Here is a 15,165-nt window from a genome sequence, read left to right on the forward strand (position 1 = left end):
GACCTCTTCATTCAGAGGGTGAGGCCCTGGCACAGGGTGCCCAGAGCAGCTGTGGCTGCCCCTGGATCCCTGGCAGTGCCCAAGGCCAGGCTGGATAGCCTTGGAACAACCTGGGACAGTGGAAGGTGTCCCTGCCCAGGGGAGGGGTGGAACCAACTTTAAGGTCCCTCCCAAATCAAACCTCTCCATGACTCTGATTTCTGTGATTCTCTTGCTGCTGAAGGATATTGGAGGTCTCCAATAAATCCCCACTACATCTGCCAGCCCTATTCAAACACTGCTCAGGCACACCCAGCTCCTTGAATTTGGATGTTTCAACACAGCAGCCTTTTGCTGCCATCTGTTCCAGCCAGCCCCAAATCCCCAGCCAGCAGCAGGTTTGCTGGAGGAGGAGAGCCAATGGCTGAGAGCTCCAACAGCTTTTTCCAGCTCTGGTAAGGTGAGCACAGCTGGTTTGTGTCAAAGTCACTCTCTGGGGTATTTTTAGTCAAAGCCAGAACATGAGAGGCCAGATCCTCAGCAGTGCTGATTTACACCCCCCAGAGCCAGCCCTGTACTGAAACAGAGCTAAAAAAGGCCCCAAAGAACAAACTGAAATTGCAGCCTCTGATCTCCCTACTCTACTGATTGCTCAACCTCTTTCCTGACAGGCTAACAGGATCATTCAAGTTCACTAATTTCCCAAACCCAGCTAAAAACAGCTGCTGGGATTGTGCAAGAGCTCCTGGAGAAATTTCCATTGGCAGAGCTACCCACAGCCTGGGCCCAGAGAGCAAATCCCAGGGGACAGGGAACGTGGAAGGGCGCTGGCACACGCCCCCAAATATTTGTTGTGTTGTAGTTTGAAAAGCACTTGCTGTGAAAAGACTCAACTACTGCAGGGCCTGCCCTGATTGCTGGCCTGGAGTCACTGGGAGCTGGGATCCATTGGCTTCATTCTGCTGGGACAGCCCTGCTCCAAACTCTTTTCTATTTTCTTTTTGCTTTTTGAGGATTTTCACGCTCCAATCCTTCCCTGAATCCAGATAAGGAGAACACAACACTGCTGTGTGTGTACATGAATTGGCATAACCAATTCCCTGAGCAATCCTGCAGCACAGGCTCATTTAGAAAAGGAATTAAAATCTGACAGAGATGTGATTTGTGTCAATCCATTGAAAATTCACCTAAATTCCACCTAGCTGGAACAATCACGACCTGCACTTACTCAGGACAAGCTTAAATGAGTTTGACAGCTCCACTCCCCAACCAGCCGCCCTTGCTGACAGGGCAGAGAGAAACAACTCCCATGGGACCCCAAAATTTCCTCCTCAAGGCCCCACAGAAGGCCTGGAAAAGGGCCCACAGTGTCTGGAAAACCTTCACCCCGAGGTGATGCTGAAGGGCTTGACTTTTGTGTCAGACTAGCCTTGTAAGACAGTGCAAGGTAAAGAGGGACATAAATATAAATTAACTGGGCTCTGCTTTATATTAAGGCTTTCCCCCAGCCCAGGGAGGATTTGTGTCCCTGAAAGGCCCTTCCATGGCTGAAATGCAGCCCTGGTGTGAGCACAGCCTCTTGCAATCAGCGTTCAAGTCTTTGCTAACAGCAGCAGCCAGGGCTCTCTGTTCCCTCCCCTGAAACCATTTTTAGGTTTGCCACTGAGAACAAGCTCAAGGTAGAGTTGCAAAAGCCTTCCTGAACCATTGCACTGTGAGAATGATGAAATCACCTGTGTTAAAGAAAAGGTCAAGAAAAGGCAAAGACAGTGCTGAAATTCAGGCAGAAAAACAACCCCAAAAAGAGAAGTTTCCCCAAAATTAAAACCCTGCTGCCCTTCTGGCTCAGGTCACCTTTCTCAGAAGGAGAGGCAAGAGCACGAATAACAACTTCCCTCTAATTAGCTCCCCCAGCCTGGAAAAAGAGTGTGGAAGTTCAAATGAGCTGCACGTGCCATGCAGGCTGGAAAGCAGCTCTGGCTTTCCTGGGAAGGCAGCTCATCCTCAGCTCTCTGCATAAATGGGTTTAGCTGCTGCACATCAAACCTGGCTCACAGCACCACGTCACTGTAACGAATTCTGGGGCTGAGGACGCCTAGATTCCATTTTGGGGGATGGCAGGCAGGTCACATCTCTTCCCTCTGCCCCAGGTTCCCTACCTGGAATCTGGAGATAATGATCCCACTTGTGAGGGACTTTGAGCTTGATGGATTCAACTTTTTGCTTTGAACGGAGGCAGAGCCACATCCCCAGCCTGGCATCACTGATGTGATCACAAAGCAATCAGACATGTGGGCCCCACGTGTTCCCAGTCTCACAATATTAATTGGGAAGGTATTTGGGCTCAGATCCTCCAAAGTGTTCAGGTGTTTAAATCCCACCACCTCAAACACAAATCATGTACCTGTAATCTTTGGGGAGCAGCATTTGGGGGGTCCTTAGCTCTGCTGCTGCCTCAGCCCCTGACATCTGCACCTCATAACCAAGCTCAGGAATTGGCTACAGCAGAGTATTTCAAACAAGCAGCCATCAAATAATGGACAAAGACTTCAGATCACAGAGTGCAAAACTCTTCAGAGCCTTCAGCAGCAATTCCTGATGAGAACTTGTGAAGAATTTGTGGGGATTTGCCTGGACTCCTAAAAATGGGATTTCTACAAGCACCCAGCAGTTTGTCCTCCCTGATAACATGAAAGCTCAGTTCAATTTCACTCAGGCATGACATCAAAGCACAGCACCAGAAAAATGCCCTTCTGCAGATGATGTAAAAACAGGCAGCAGAGGAGAGCAAAGAAAGACCTTCCTCAAGTTTTCCCTAGAGAGAAGGGCAGGGAGGGCTTAGAGCCACCAGGAAAGCCAGCATTTTTGGGAGAGATGTGTCAGTACAGCACAGCTCCCTCGGTGCTCCCAGAGCCATTCCCTCGGGAGGAAAGGTGAGAACAGCAGGAATCCAAGCCAGCCCCTGTCGGACAATTCGCTTTCCTAGAAGTTTCATCATTCTATTTCTCCAGAATATCCAGTCTCATTTACAAAGCCATCCTTTAGAACTCTTTTTCTAACTCCATTTCTCTCTCAACAACATCTGTCCTGTTCCATGGCATTTCTAACTCATCATTTCTCATCTCCCAGCTTACATACAAACACATACCGTATAAACCTCCTGTTAAACCCTAAAAACTCTCTCCACATTCATTTCCCGCAGGGTTTAAGCCCGGCGGCACGGCCCATGCACATGTTGTCTGGAGTCACCACCTCCTGCTTGATGGAGAAGTAGTCGTTCTGCAGCGCGTCCGGGGCCGGCTCGCGCAGCAGCACCGCGGGGTAGTCGCTCTCGTACTTGAGGGACAGCAGCTCCTCCGAGCTGATGGGGTGCAGCGTCTGGTAGGACTCGGTGATGAAGCTGGGCTCGGAGAACTCGGAGGGGGGCACGCACTGGGCGTGCTCGATGCCGTAACCTGGGGGCACAGCGGGAGTCAGACCCCACCCGAACCAGCCCCAGCACCCAGAGCATCCCACACCCCTCCCTCAGGCACTGCTTTGGGCAAGGGCTCCAGAAGCTACAGAGATGGGGTCTGAAAATGCAGCAATTTAGCAATGTAAGACATCCCAGACCATCCTCGATGTGCTTTGCACCAAACCCCTCCCAGGGCAGCTGCCAGAAGGAAAAAGCTGGAAAAATCTGGGGAGTGGAGTCTCAGCAGAGGAGCAAAAGGGTAAAAATCTTTCATTGCTGGTTGGGAAAGGGGAGTCCTTGCACAGCCACCTCTCGCCGGTGCCAGAGCCTGGAATCCCACAATCTCAGGTTTTGGATTGGAAGGGAACTTAAAGCTCATCCAATCCCATCCCTGCCATGGCAGGGACACCTTCCACTATCCCAGGCTGCTCCAAGCCCTGTCCAGCCTGGCCTTGGACATTTCCAGGCATGGAGAGTCCACAAACTCTCTGGGCACCCTGTGCCAGGGCCTGCCCACCCTCACAGTGAAGGATTTCTCCCTTCCACCTCATTTAAATCTCTCCTTTTCAGGTCAGTTAGGCTTTTTGCTGGTTCATGAAATATCTCCCAGATTTCCAATGCCCTTAAAGAACATCTCCAAAGCAATGGCAATAGCAAGGGCAGGAGTGCAGGTAGAGACTCCTCCCTTTGCTTGCTAGGCTTCTCCCTGGCAGTCCAGAATTCAGCCTTTCCCCCCATTCCCCCCCTTTTTTAACAGGCTTTTTACAATTCCCAGTATTCAGGTGTGCTGAGGCTGCTTTCAAAGTTGGCTGAGTTACAGCTTCAAACAAACAGCTTGAAGAAATCAGATGTTGGCACACAAGTCAGCCACCAAAAAGTCCAGGAGGCTTCCAAATGAACCCTAAACCCTTGGAAACACAAGATCCCCCTCTGCAGGGTGCATTCCTGTTGTGGTGTGGACAAACCTCTGCTCTAAGGTGCTTCCAGGCATGGCAATGGTGATAATTGACACTGCTAATTGAGACTTACTAATGAAGTAGTCTGAGGTGTAGCGGGACTCAGGGTAAGTGGTGCTCACTCCGTTTGCTGGGTACGGTTTCACCTCTTCTGCAGAGAGGAAAGGAAGGAAATGTCATCAGTGGAAGGCACACGGAGCTGTGCAACACTTGTGCCACAGAGAGCCCTGAACTTCCCAAAATCTCCCCAGGTCAAACTGGGATGTTCTGAGCAACAGAAATTAATCCAGAGCTGAAATCCCACAGGAACCTGGGCCACGTGGGGTCCTTTGGGAATTCCTGCTGCAGGTATGGCCAAGCTTAAACCCAACCCCAACAGCAACAACGTTCTCAGCCAGGGCTCCAGGAGGCTCTGAGCTCCCAGCTGCAGCATTTCCCTGCTTGCCTCAGGCTGTTGCCTCTCCTTCTCCTGGGGCTTGCTGAGCACACTTCCTTCCACGTGTGAGCTCCTGGAAAACTGCTGTTGCCTCTCCTTCTCCTGGGGCTTGCTGAGCACACTTCCATGTATGAGCTCCTGGAAAACCTCCCCACACAAGGACAGTTGTTCTCCTGGAAAAGCCCTATTTTTAGACCAGCAGTAGGTGGGTACGAGGGAGTGGGTGACCCATCCCAAAGCCAGCTCCTCTAACCCCAAATCTGTGTGAATTCCCAGCCTGTGCAGCACCTGATACAGGCAGAACATTCCATGTTCCAAACTGCTTTGTCTCACTGTCCCTGACCCCACTCCTGACACAGACTCCTCCATGTATATATGGTCAAAATGGCAAATTTCAGCTTTCCTCAGGCATAACTCACTGGGACAGAGCATGGAGCACATCAAGGCATAGATTCCCTGCTTCCTGTGCCTTTTTCCAAGCACCTTGCTCCTCCTGAGCTTTTCCGAGCACTTTGCTCCTCCTGGCCTGCGCTGAATTTGCTTTCCCATGTAACAGCCATCCTGCCCCTACCCTGAGCAGTTTTTCCCTGAACACCTGACTCAATCCAGCATGGCATGCTGAGCAGGGATAGAGGGATGAGGGTTTTCTTTCCTTTAACCAAAGCAAGGCCCCCCGGCAGCTCTGGCTGGGTTTGTTTCTGCCCCAGCTCTGGAGAAGCCGAGCACAGATAACGCACGTTCGCCTGTGAGGAGCCTAAATTTGGCCCTCTCCCCTGGGGACTGCAGGCTGGAAAATATTCCCTAACAAAAGGAGGGGTTGTGCAAACACAGAGGACTAATGAGAAATGCTCTGTTCCTCTCTCCACAGCGTCTGCCAAGGGGCAGGGGGTGACCACAGAGCAGGGGAGAACCTTCGGCTGTGCTCAGAGTCAAGTGCAGGGCACTGCTGACTGCTGGTAACTGAGGAGGTTATTTTAGGAAGAATTATGGAAAAGTGAGCCTGAAAATACCCAAATCCATGCAAGGAAAAGGCACCCATGTGCTGTTTTTAAATCCTGAGCAGCCTGTGGTAGGTGAGTCACGCAGTGCTCACAGGGGACAGGGTCAGCTCAGGGGACAGCAGGGTCACAGCCTGTCCCAGCACAACCCCGGGCCAGCAGCACAGGTAAAGCCAGGCATTTTGGGGCTAAGAACCACTCCCAGCACCAACAACCCCAGTGATGATGGTGGGGAAGATGGAGAGATAAGTTGGAGCCCTGGCTGAGCCTGGAGACACCTGGATCTCTTCCCACGTCACATCCAGGCGCAGAGGGAGAGCCCCAGCTCCTCCTGTGTGGGCAGGGACATGGCAGGGACAGGGACAGCTCTGTTCTGTCTGAACAGCTCCAGCCCAGCTCTGGTCAGGGCTGGAGATGAGCCCCAGCACTTACAGGGAACAGAAACCAGTCCTGGGGGGAGGCTGGTTATTTCTTGGGGGCTCCTTGTCACTCCCCAAACACCTCACTGGAATTGTGTTCAGAGCCTACCAGAGGAGCAAGGGCCCTGCTTGCACAAGAGTGACAAAGTCATCAATGAAACCAAACAGGCAACAGAGATTTCTGGCTTCCCAGGGCAACACCAAGAGTGTGAAGACACAGAAATTCAGCTTTATTCATTTTCAGCCTTTCAGAAGAAGAGGTGCAGCAGGCATAAAGATTTTCAGCTTCTTTGAAAAACTCCTCCCTATCCCAGGCCTTTGTAGCACCAATTCAGTGTCTGAATACCCACATGTGTCAGTGCTGTCTAAAATTATGATTCCCCTCTGCCATAAATTTACAGCATCAATTCCATCTCCATGTGTGGGGAAACTGCAGGAAGGAGGTGCAAACCCAGCCCTGGTGCCTCAGTCAGTGCCTGCAGCACATCCCACCCTATCCAGTGGGCACAGCCCAAAAAATCACAGAATTACAGAATCCTAGAAGGGCTGGGCTGGAAAGGACCTTGAAGACTTCCCAACTATGGGCAGGGACAGCAGGGAAGAAGGGCTGTGGGAAGGTGCAAGCAATGGCTCAATGCAAGGAGAAATTGGGCTGACCACAAGGTTTGGCTTTGTTTGGTTAAACTGCTCGGTGTTGATCCAAGCACTCCATGAAAAATATGCAAAACAAAAGGGACAGACCAGATTTAGAGCCCAAGAGCAGGAAAACAGCCTGGCCTGCCCAGAGCCCGGGAAGGGCCATGTTTACCTTCTGCAACCACAGGTAGCAGTAAAATTAGTAATGGGCAATTAACATCCATTTGTCAATGGTTTCCTGGAAGGAATAACTATGCTCCCCCTCCCCTTCCTGCCACCAGGGTCAGTAGGACAGCACAGGGGACATTCCAGGAAAGCAAACAGCTCTGCAGAGAAGGGAGCTGGGAAAAGAGCCCAGGTGTGCTGCAGCTCCTGCTTGTGGCTCAGGTAGTGGTGCTCAGCTCCTCACCTGCTCCTTAGAAACCATCCCCGTCCTCTTGGGCATCCAGACATGGAAAATCAACACCCTAAATTAAAGTGCGTGCCCCCAGTCACTGAAACTTAATGCCCTTGGGTGCTGTCATGCAGGGAATGGCATAGATGGCTTCTCCTCCCAGAAATGCTGGTTTTGGGGACATGGAACACCCTTTTTTGGGACATGGAACAAAGCAAAGCAGCTTCCAATTGCCACTGGGAAATTCGGGTAGGATTTTGGCTGTATTCCTGTACCCAGTTCCAGTGGAGGAAATAGTAAAATTCACAACAGGAGCTGAACAGGCTGAGGAAAAATGCTTTGGAAAATCCCACCATGGATTCCAGGCAGTCACAGTGTCCCTGCCCACTGGGGATCCCTGCCAAGCAGCCGGCACAAACACTCTGCCTCTTTGAGGCCCTGCCAGGATTCGCCTTGCCCGCTGCCGTGGGATGCCCATTTGGAATCCTGCTGAAAAGCTGGGCTTTGGAAGATGTTTTTCCTTGGATTAAAGCTCATGGTGAACACCTCCTGGTCTCTGGAAAGCCCCAGAACCAGGCTAGCAGGGATGCTGTGAATTGTTCACCTGGGACACCCCAGGACTGACCTTTCTGCAGGATCTCCAGATGTTCCCAAAGGATATCTCCCACAAAGTCAGGTGCCAGCTCCAGGAAGCACTCCTTGCCCAGGGCACAGAGGGCAGCTCCGTTCATGCAGAACTTCTGGAAATCCACTTCCTTCAGGCTGAACTCGTTCACTGCCCACATCACCCAGTCCCGCACGTGCGTCTCCGTCCACTGCTGGGGGTCTGCAGAGGGATCCAGCCGTCAGCACCCCAGGAAAACAGGACACAGACAGTGCTGCAGCTGCCCTGCACTAGCACAGCCTCATCCCTGGAGACTGGCAGCCCACTGGCATCAGGGTGTGAGGAACACCATGCCCAGCCTGGATCAGCCTTAATGCAGACACGTTTCATCCAAGGAACAAGCTTTGGATTTGTTCGGGATTTCTAAAAATCCCATCACTTCTCTGACCCCCTTCTCCCACCCATTTCTCCAATTTTCTTGGTTTCTCCCTGTCACCAGCCTCTGGTAAAGGGTTTCTGCTGCTTCTTTCTTTAGTGGAGATGACTTGTCCACATTTTTCCAGCTGAAGCTTCCAAGAAGCTTCAGGTGGTATTTGAAAGGCAACATCACCTGAGGAGAACCAGCAGGGGAGATGGCAGACAGGGAATTCTGGGCAGCTTGGAAGGAGGACACAACCCCTGTGGGCACTGTGGTCATTCACAGGAAGCCAAGTCTTACCTTTGGGAATTCCCAGCCGCTGCTGCTCCTTGGCAAAGCCGCTGAACGTGGCTTTCAGTGCCTGGGACATCATTTCTTTGCTGCTGGGCGTTAATAAAGGCACATCTGCACATTCCATGTCTGAAAGAAGCAAGAGAGGAACACAGCCATGAGGACATGGGGCCGGGAAAGATGTCAGGGAATGCTAGCCAGGTGCACATGGTGTCCCTAAGCTTCTGGAATGTGCTACTGGATGATGATATCAAGGCCTTTCCAGACAGTCTGCTGGGCTTCAGCATTCCAGGTGTGTCTGGAGCCTGGGAAATGGCTCAGCAGCTCCAGGCACCGAGGAAGGTACAGTCCCACACCAGGATCCGCAAGAAAGAGGGAAAAAAACATCCCTGAATTACCACTCTGTCATCCCAGCGCAAAGAAAAGCAAGGAGAAAATTAAAGAATTCTAGAAAATTCTTTATCCTAGGAAATTCTTCCCTGTGGGAATGCAGAGGCCCTGGCACAGGTTGCCCATGGAAGCTGTGGCTGCCCCTTCCCTGGAAGGGTCCAAGGCCAGGTTGGAACAACCTGGGATAGTGGAAGGTGTCTCTGCCCAAGGCAGGAGGTGGAATGGAATGGGATTTGAGGTCCCCTCCCCAAACCATTCCATGATTCTAAGAGTCCATGAAAAAACGAGCTGACAGCGGGCTGAGACAGGATGGAGGAGTGGCAGAATACCCATTTGAGGGGGGAAGGGAAACAAAGAGCTGGAAAATCCCACATTAGCCCAGAGTTACGTCATGCACATCCATAGCACGGAGCCAGGGTGAGTCATGGCCAACACCAGCCATCCCATGGGACAGCAGGGCCAAGCCAAGAGCCAGGCCTGGAGTCAGTCCTGACAAGGACCAAACCTCTTCCTTTCCTTTTTTAAATCCCTTTTTCTAATTTATTTGGAAGGAGATGAAGCTTTGTAGCCAAAGAGTCTCACAAATAAAAGCAACCATTTGAGGCAAAATATCTGAATAGAGGTTTGGCTCTTTTTCCTGTACTTTCAGTATTCCTGAAAAACATCTTTGATGGAGAAGGAAAGTCTTGAACAACCACCACCCCAAAAACTGCCCTTGGTCAGCAGAGATGGAAATCTTCCACCTGAGGTTGGTTTAGCTCTGCAGCCTAGTGGAAATTTTCCATGAAAACTCAGTGGAAAAATTAGACCATGGGCAAAGTCTTTGGTGTTCTCACAGACACTGAAAATCAAAGAATTCTGTGTCTTGTGGAAACTCAACCACCACAGTTTCCATCACTTCAAGTTCGTTAAACTCCTGATTTAATAAACCTTTACACCTGCAAAATGCTGCTGAGGGTATGTTCCAGGCAGTGTTGGTGTATTCCTGATAAAACACAGAGTCAGGGATGGAAGCAGCCACGGGGAAGAGCCAGCCCAGCTGCCCAGTCTGGAATTCCTGCTCCACTCAACTCCTCCCCAACCAAATTCATGGCCATCATTTAAAGGCCAAACAACCCAACACTGGGTTTTTTCCATGTGGGAATCTGGGGGTTGGGTCAACAGAATTCCAGGGCAGTGGTGGAGTCATCACCCCTGGAAACGTTTAAAAAACCTGTGGATGTGGCTCTTGGGGACATGGGTTGGTGGTGACCTGGAAGTGCTGGGCAGTGGATGGACCCCATGATCTTAGAAGGCTTTTCCAACCTAAACAATCCTGTTTTTCCATGGATAAACCTCCACATGCAGCTCTGTAGCACAGGGTGAGGGTGACAATGCTGCAAAGCATCCCCAGATCATCTCCTGGATGCTCCTGACACAATTCCACTGCCAGGCCAAACCCAGCAACCTCTCTGTCCCCACTTCTGCACCTTCCACCTCTCAGCCCCAGTACAAAAATTGCCCTCTCCCTTTGCACGTCCTCCAGCCAAGTCCCCAAGGCTCTCAAGAAATGATTTGCAGACTCTTGGCTCAGGTAGGAGCAGTGAAATTCCCAACACAGTCTTTCAGGACACAATTCCTGCCCTCAGCCCAGCACACAAACCCAGGATTGCCTCCACAGTGGCAGGATCAGGACCTTTGAAAGCAAATCCCACATCCAAAGGCTATTTGGCAAATTACACTTCATTATTTACTGGATTTGGCTGGAGAGGGCATGGAAAATGAGCAGCCACCATCGCTATCTCTGTTCCCCATCTGCTGCTTGAGATAACACTGGGAGAAAGTGGCTCGGTGCCCCTTTCCCTTCATCCTCAAGTTACATTTGAATGCTCTGCTCTCCCTGCTCTGTGGTCACAGGGACCACCCAGGAATCTGCTCCCTCCGCCTGCCTCAACAGCAGCTCCTGCCTGCCCTGGGAAGATGAGTCAGGGCCAGGCTGAGAAAACGGTTCTAACCCCAATTTTAACACTGAATCACCATGAAAACCTGTGTGGAGGTGAGCTCCTCAGGCCAGACACCAAGAGCAGGGTGAAAACCAGTATTTTTATCTCTGCAACAGCAAGGGCCCATCCCTGATCCTGCTCTTTGGTCATGCAGGATCCATGGGTTGGCTTTGCACAAGCCCAGCAAATCAATTTTTCAGTAGCGGGAGGATAAGATTTCGGTTTAGGAAGGTGAATGCTGAGCTCTGCACAAACAACCTGTCAAAACAGGGGAGACTTAAAAGTGATTCCCAGGGAGAGGTCACAGGGAAGCAAACAATCTGTTCCCAAATAAAAAAAAAAAACATGCCAGAGGACGGTTTCTATTTAAACACCCAAATCAACCCAAATGTGCATTTCAAGGCCTCTGCAAAATCTGTTGTGCTCGGCAGATTTAGGACTAAAACATCATCTGCATTTTTCCTGAGAGGTCGCAGCCACTTGTTTGAATTTCTGCTGAGGACAGAGCAGCACCAAAGCCCTGAGCCTGCAGAAGCCTTGGCTGGGTCAGCAGTGCCCCAGAGCTGGGGAAAACTCACCTAAGAAAACCAAACGTGTGTGAAGCTCTGCAGACATGTCTGGGGACAAGGCTTGGCCGGGTGGCTCCAGAAAGATGGGGTGGATGGACAGTTTTTACCCTAAATTCTTGTGCTGCTGCTTTGGGGGTACTGAATTTATTTAAATATATCAGTATTTATTTTAAAACTGGGTGGTTTATGTGCAGGGAGCATGGTGGGCTTCAACCCAGCTCTGTGCAGGGCCAGGACTTGGACTTAGTGATCCCTGTAAATCCCTGCCAACCTGGAATATCCTGTAACTCTATGAACTTTGCTGGTGCAGGGAAATTCCTTCCCGTGGAGGCAAACCCAGCCCAGGCAATGTCCTCCAGCCCTTCGCCTCCAGTCTGGCATGCCTAAAGGTCAGAGTTGAGCAGAATTTCAGGAACAAAAGCAACAAGCCTGGTTTAGCTGCCCCGGTATCAGCTTTCAGTGCCATCTGAAACCTGTTTGCAAGATTTTAATCAAACCTTGCACCAATAAAACCTCTCCTTCAGTGCTGCCCATGGAGCACAGGGCTGCGTGCAGGGCTGGGGCAGAAGCCAGCAGCAGGCCCAGCTGTTCTACCTAAACCCAGTTTAGGAATACTGAGGCTTTAATCCCAAAAGCAAGCTCAGCAGCAGGGGCCAGGCTGGGATTTCTGGCTGTTTTTTACGAGCCCATCAAAGCCCCCTGACACGGCTGCCACGTGCACCCAGCTGTGGGGATGCCATGTCCTCGTCCTGTGCCGACAGAGCCGCCTTTGATTTCCCTCCTGGGAGAGCAGGCAGGGAGCTATGGTTGGATTTTTAAACAGTGCCAGGAGTTGCAGTCGCCCTGGAGAGTTATGTCAGCAGCATCTGCAGAGCAGAGACGCAGGATTTGCCTCTCATGGGGACAGCTTTTATCTGGCTGCAGCTTTCCAAGGCAAAGAGGGATCTGGAGGCTCCGTGGCTTCTCCAAACCAGGCCCCTTCAGCTCTCTGACAGCCCTGGGGATGGGACTCAGAGACACAAGAGGATAAACCACCCTGGCAATGCCCTGGATGGGTTCTGTGCTAACGGGGACCTGCCCAGACCCCCCAGCCAGGGGCACGTGGAGCCTGAGAGAAAACCAGGAGCAAAGCGGCCAAGATCACCAAGTTCATCTCCCAGCCACATTCCCACTCTGCTCCCACCAGGCCCTGCATGTGTAAACTATTTCCACACATCTGATCTTTTTAAAGGACTCAGATTTACAAACTTTAGGGATTTTGACCTTCAAATGCAGAGAACTCCTCTGCACGCCAAAGCCATTTAATGCAGCTGATTGCAGAAGGAAAATAAATGGCACACAGGGCAAAAAAAGGATGGTCAGAGCAGAAGGATGGGAGCAAAGTCATTTTTCAGCAGAGTTTCCACTCGGGGTCAGTGACCACTCCAAGCTCCCCTCGGCCACTCACTTTTTTTTCCATCAGAGCCCCAGTGTGTCCCTGGGTGGGGTTTCACCCAGTAGCTGCTGGAAATGGATGTGGAGAGGGTCAGAGCAGAGACACCTGACCCCAACAGCACCTCCTGTCCCTGCCTGGATGGATGGATGGATGGATGGATGGATGGATGGATGGATGGACGGACACCAAGGGCAGGACCCTGAGGCTTCCTCATCCTCCCCTTCCCAGGCCTGGAGCACATGGATGCCATGGAGATCCCAGGCCCTTGTGTGGCTTGGCAGAGGCATGGGGACAAGGGCGAAAGGCGTGAAAATTAAACAGGGTAGATTTAGATTTAGATTTAGATTTAGATTAGACTTAGACTTAGATTTAGACTTAAACTACATTTTAGGAGGTAATTCCTCCCTGTGAGGGTGGCAGGCCCTGGCACAGGGTGCCCAGAGCAGCTGTGGCTGCCCCTGGATCCCTGGCAGTGCCCAAGGCCAGGCTGGACAGTGCTTGGAGCAGCCTGGGACAGTGGAAGGTGTCCCTGCCATGGCAGGGGGTGGAATGAGATGGCCTTTAGGGGCCCTTCCAAGCCAAACCATTCCAGGATTCCATGATTAAATTAGGGGGGAAGATGCACATTGTCTTCAAACAAGATAATTTGCAGAGACTGTGCATCCAAGAGCTCCATGAATTCATGCCTGTGTCCCTCAGAAACCCCAATCCTTGAGCCCTGAGGCAGCTGAGATCCCCCTGGAGCCCCCATCCCATCCTGGAGCTGCCCACGCTCCAGGATGGCCCCCCACTGCTGGGTGATGATGGAGCAGGAGTTTCCCAGAGGGGTGGCAGGGGTTCACTCTCCCACCCTCCTCTCACGTGCCCACAGTGAGTCCGTGGCCACCACGGTTCCCCCCCAGCCCACCCCGAGCTCATCTCCCTGAGTCCCTGTGTCCCAGCTTTCCCCAGGATCCAAAGCAGGGCAGAGCTGGAGCTGGGGGAAGCTGGAGCACAGATTTCCCAACATCCCCCAGCTGGGAGGGTTCAGCAGCCCAGAACCTTTCTCAGGATCAGAGGAGGCTGAGGAGACGGGGGCTGGGAGCTGAGACCCTTCCCACGCTCCCCAACAAGGCTGCCAGGCACCGTGGAGCCACCACGTCCCCACCACATCCCCACACGTCCCCACCACGTCCCCAGCTCAGGTTTCCAGCACCCCCAGGCACCTCCAGCCCCTCGGGCAGCTCTGCCTTTCCCAGGTGCCCCCCGCCCTTGAGCAGGGACACCCGGGCAAAGAACCCTGGCTGAGCCCCCTGTTATTTAGGCAGGATTAGGCAAAAATTTGTGTGCACTTTTGAACTGTTTTCACAAGCGTTGCCTCTCACTCCCACGCAGGAAGCAGTAGAGGAGCCGGCCTGTTCCAATTAGGGCTCCTCGGACCCAAAGGGCAGCGAGATTCGAGGGGGGGAAAGGGAAAATGGGACAGAAAGCTGGAAAAAAGAACCAGAAGGAAATCTGGGTGGGGAGGAGGGATAAGCACAGCAAGGGCTGTTCCCTGGGGCTGTGGGGATGGGATGGGATGGGACGGGAGCAGATGGAGGAGATTTGGATCCCCTTCCTGCAGCAACGTGCCAGAGACCAGCTCTGCTTCCCTCTGCAAGGATGGCACAAAAGGTGCAGACATTTGCTATTTTAATTTAAAATAAATATATTTCTTAAACAAAAAAATAAAAAAAGAAAAGAAAAATAAGTCTTTTTTTTTCCCTCCTCCAAGCAGTGAAAAATAAATAGTGAGATGAAAGCTGGGCTTCAAGAGAAAAACAAGAGAGGAAACCGAAAGCCCACAGTGCTTAGCACTGCAGAAAGCCCAACAAAGCCAGCTTTTTTCTGGCCCTCAGCAGTTTTCTTAGGGAGATGTGGTGTGCCATGGGGGCCGGCTCTTCCCCTCAAAAACGGGCCTGAGCACTGTGCTCCCTAAATGCAGATAAAAGCATCTTGTCCCAGGTTTGGGCTCTCAGCCCTCGGAGCACCAGGGGGGAAGGTTCAGCTGCAGGTGAGGTGTTGGGATGCTCTGCTTGGCCTCAGGTTTTGGGGTTCAGCCCTGTGTGCCATGGACAGCCTGGCCTGGCTGTCCATTAGGAAAACTGGACACAGAGCAGCCACCAGGTGAGGAAGGGCTGGTTTGGCTCTGGGGTTCTGGCAGCTGTGAGGGACCAGGCCCAGGG

General features: G+C 51.9%; 1 protein-coding gene across 2 annotated transcripts in view; it reads right to left on the bottom strand.

The window, feature by feature from the left end:
* Positions 1-15,165, bottom strand: part of ETS1 (ETS proto-oncogene 1, transcription factor) — a 78,016-nt gene that overhangs the window by 16,128 nt on the left and 46,723 nt on the right. For both annotated transcript variants that reach the window (XM_041413815.1, XM_041413816.1), the window contains 5 exons: positions 8,595-8,714; positions 7,898-8,098; positions 4,463-4,540; positions 3,196-3,434; positions 637-643 (listed from right to left, as the gene is read on the bottom strand). In XM_041413815.1, coding sequence (XP_041269749.1) covers positions 637-643; positions 3,196-3,434; positions 4,463-4,540; positions 7,898-8,098; positions 8,595-8,714 — 645 coding nt within the window. The remainder of the gene's footprint in view (positions 1-636; positions 644-3,195; positions 3,435-4,462; positions 4,541-7,897; positions 8,099-8,594; positions 8,715-15,165) is intronic.

The sequence above is a fragment of the Onychostruthus taczanowskii genome, unplaced genomic scaffold (assembly GCF_017590055.1).
Source record: "Onychostruthus taczanowskii isolate IOZ18803 unplaced genomic scaffold, ASM1759005v1 scaffold43, whole genome shotgun sequence".
Taxonomy (NCBI): Eukaryota; Metazoa; Chordata; class Aves; order Passeriformes; family Passeridae; genus Onychostruthus; species Onychostruthus taczanowskii.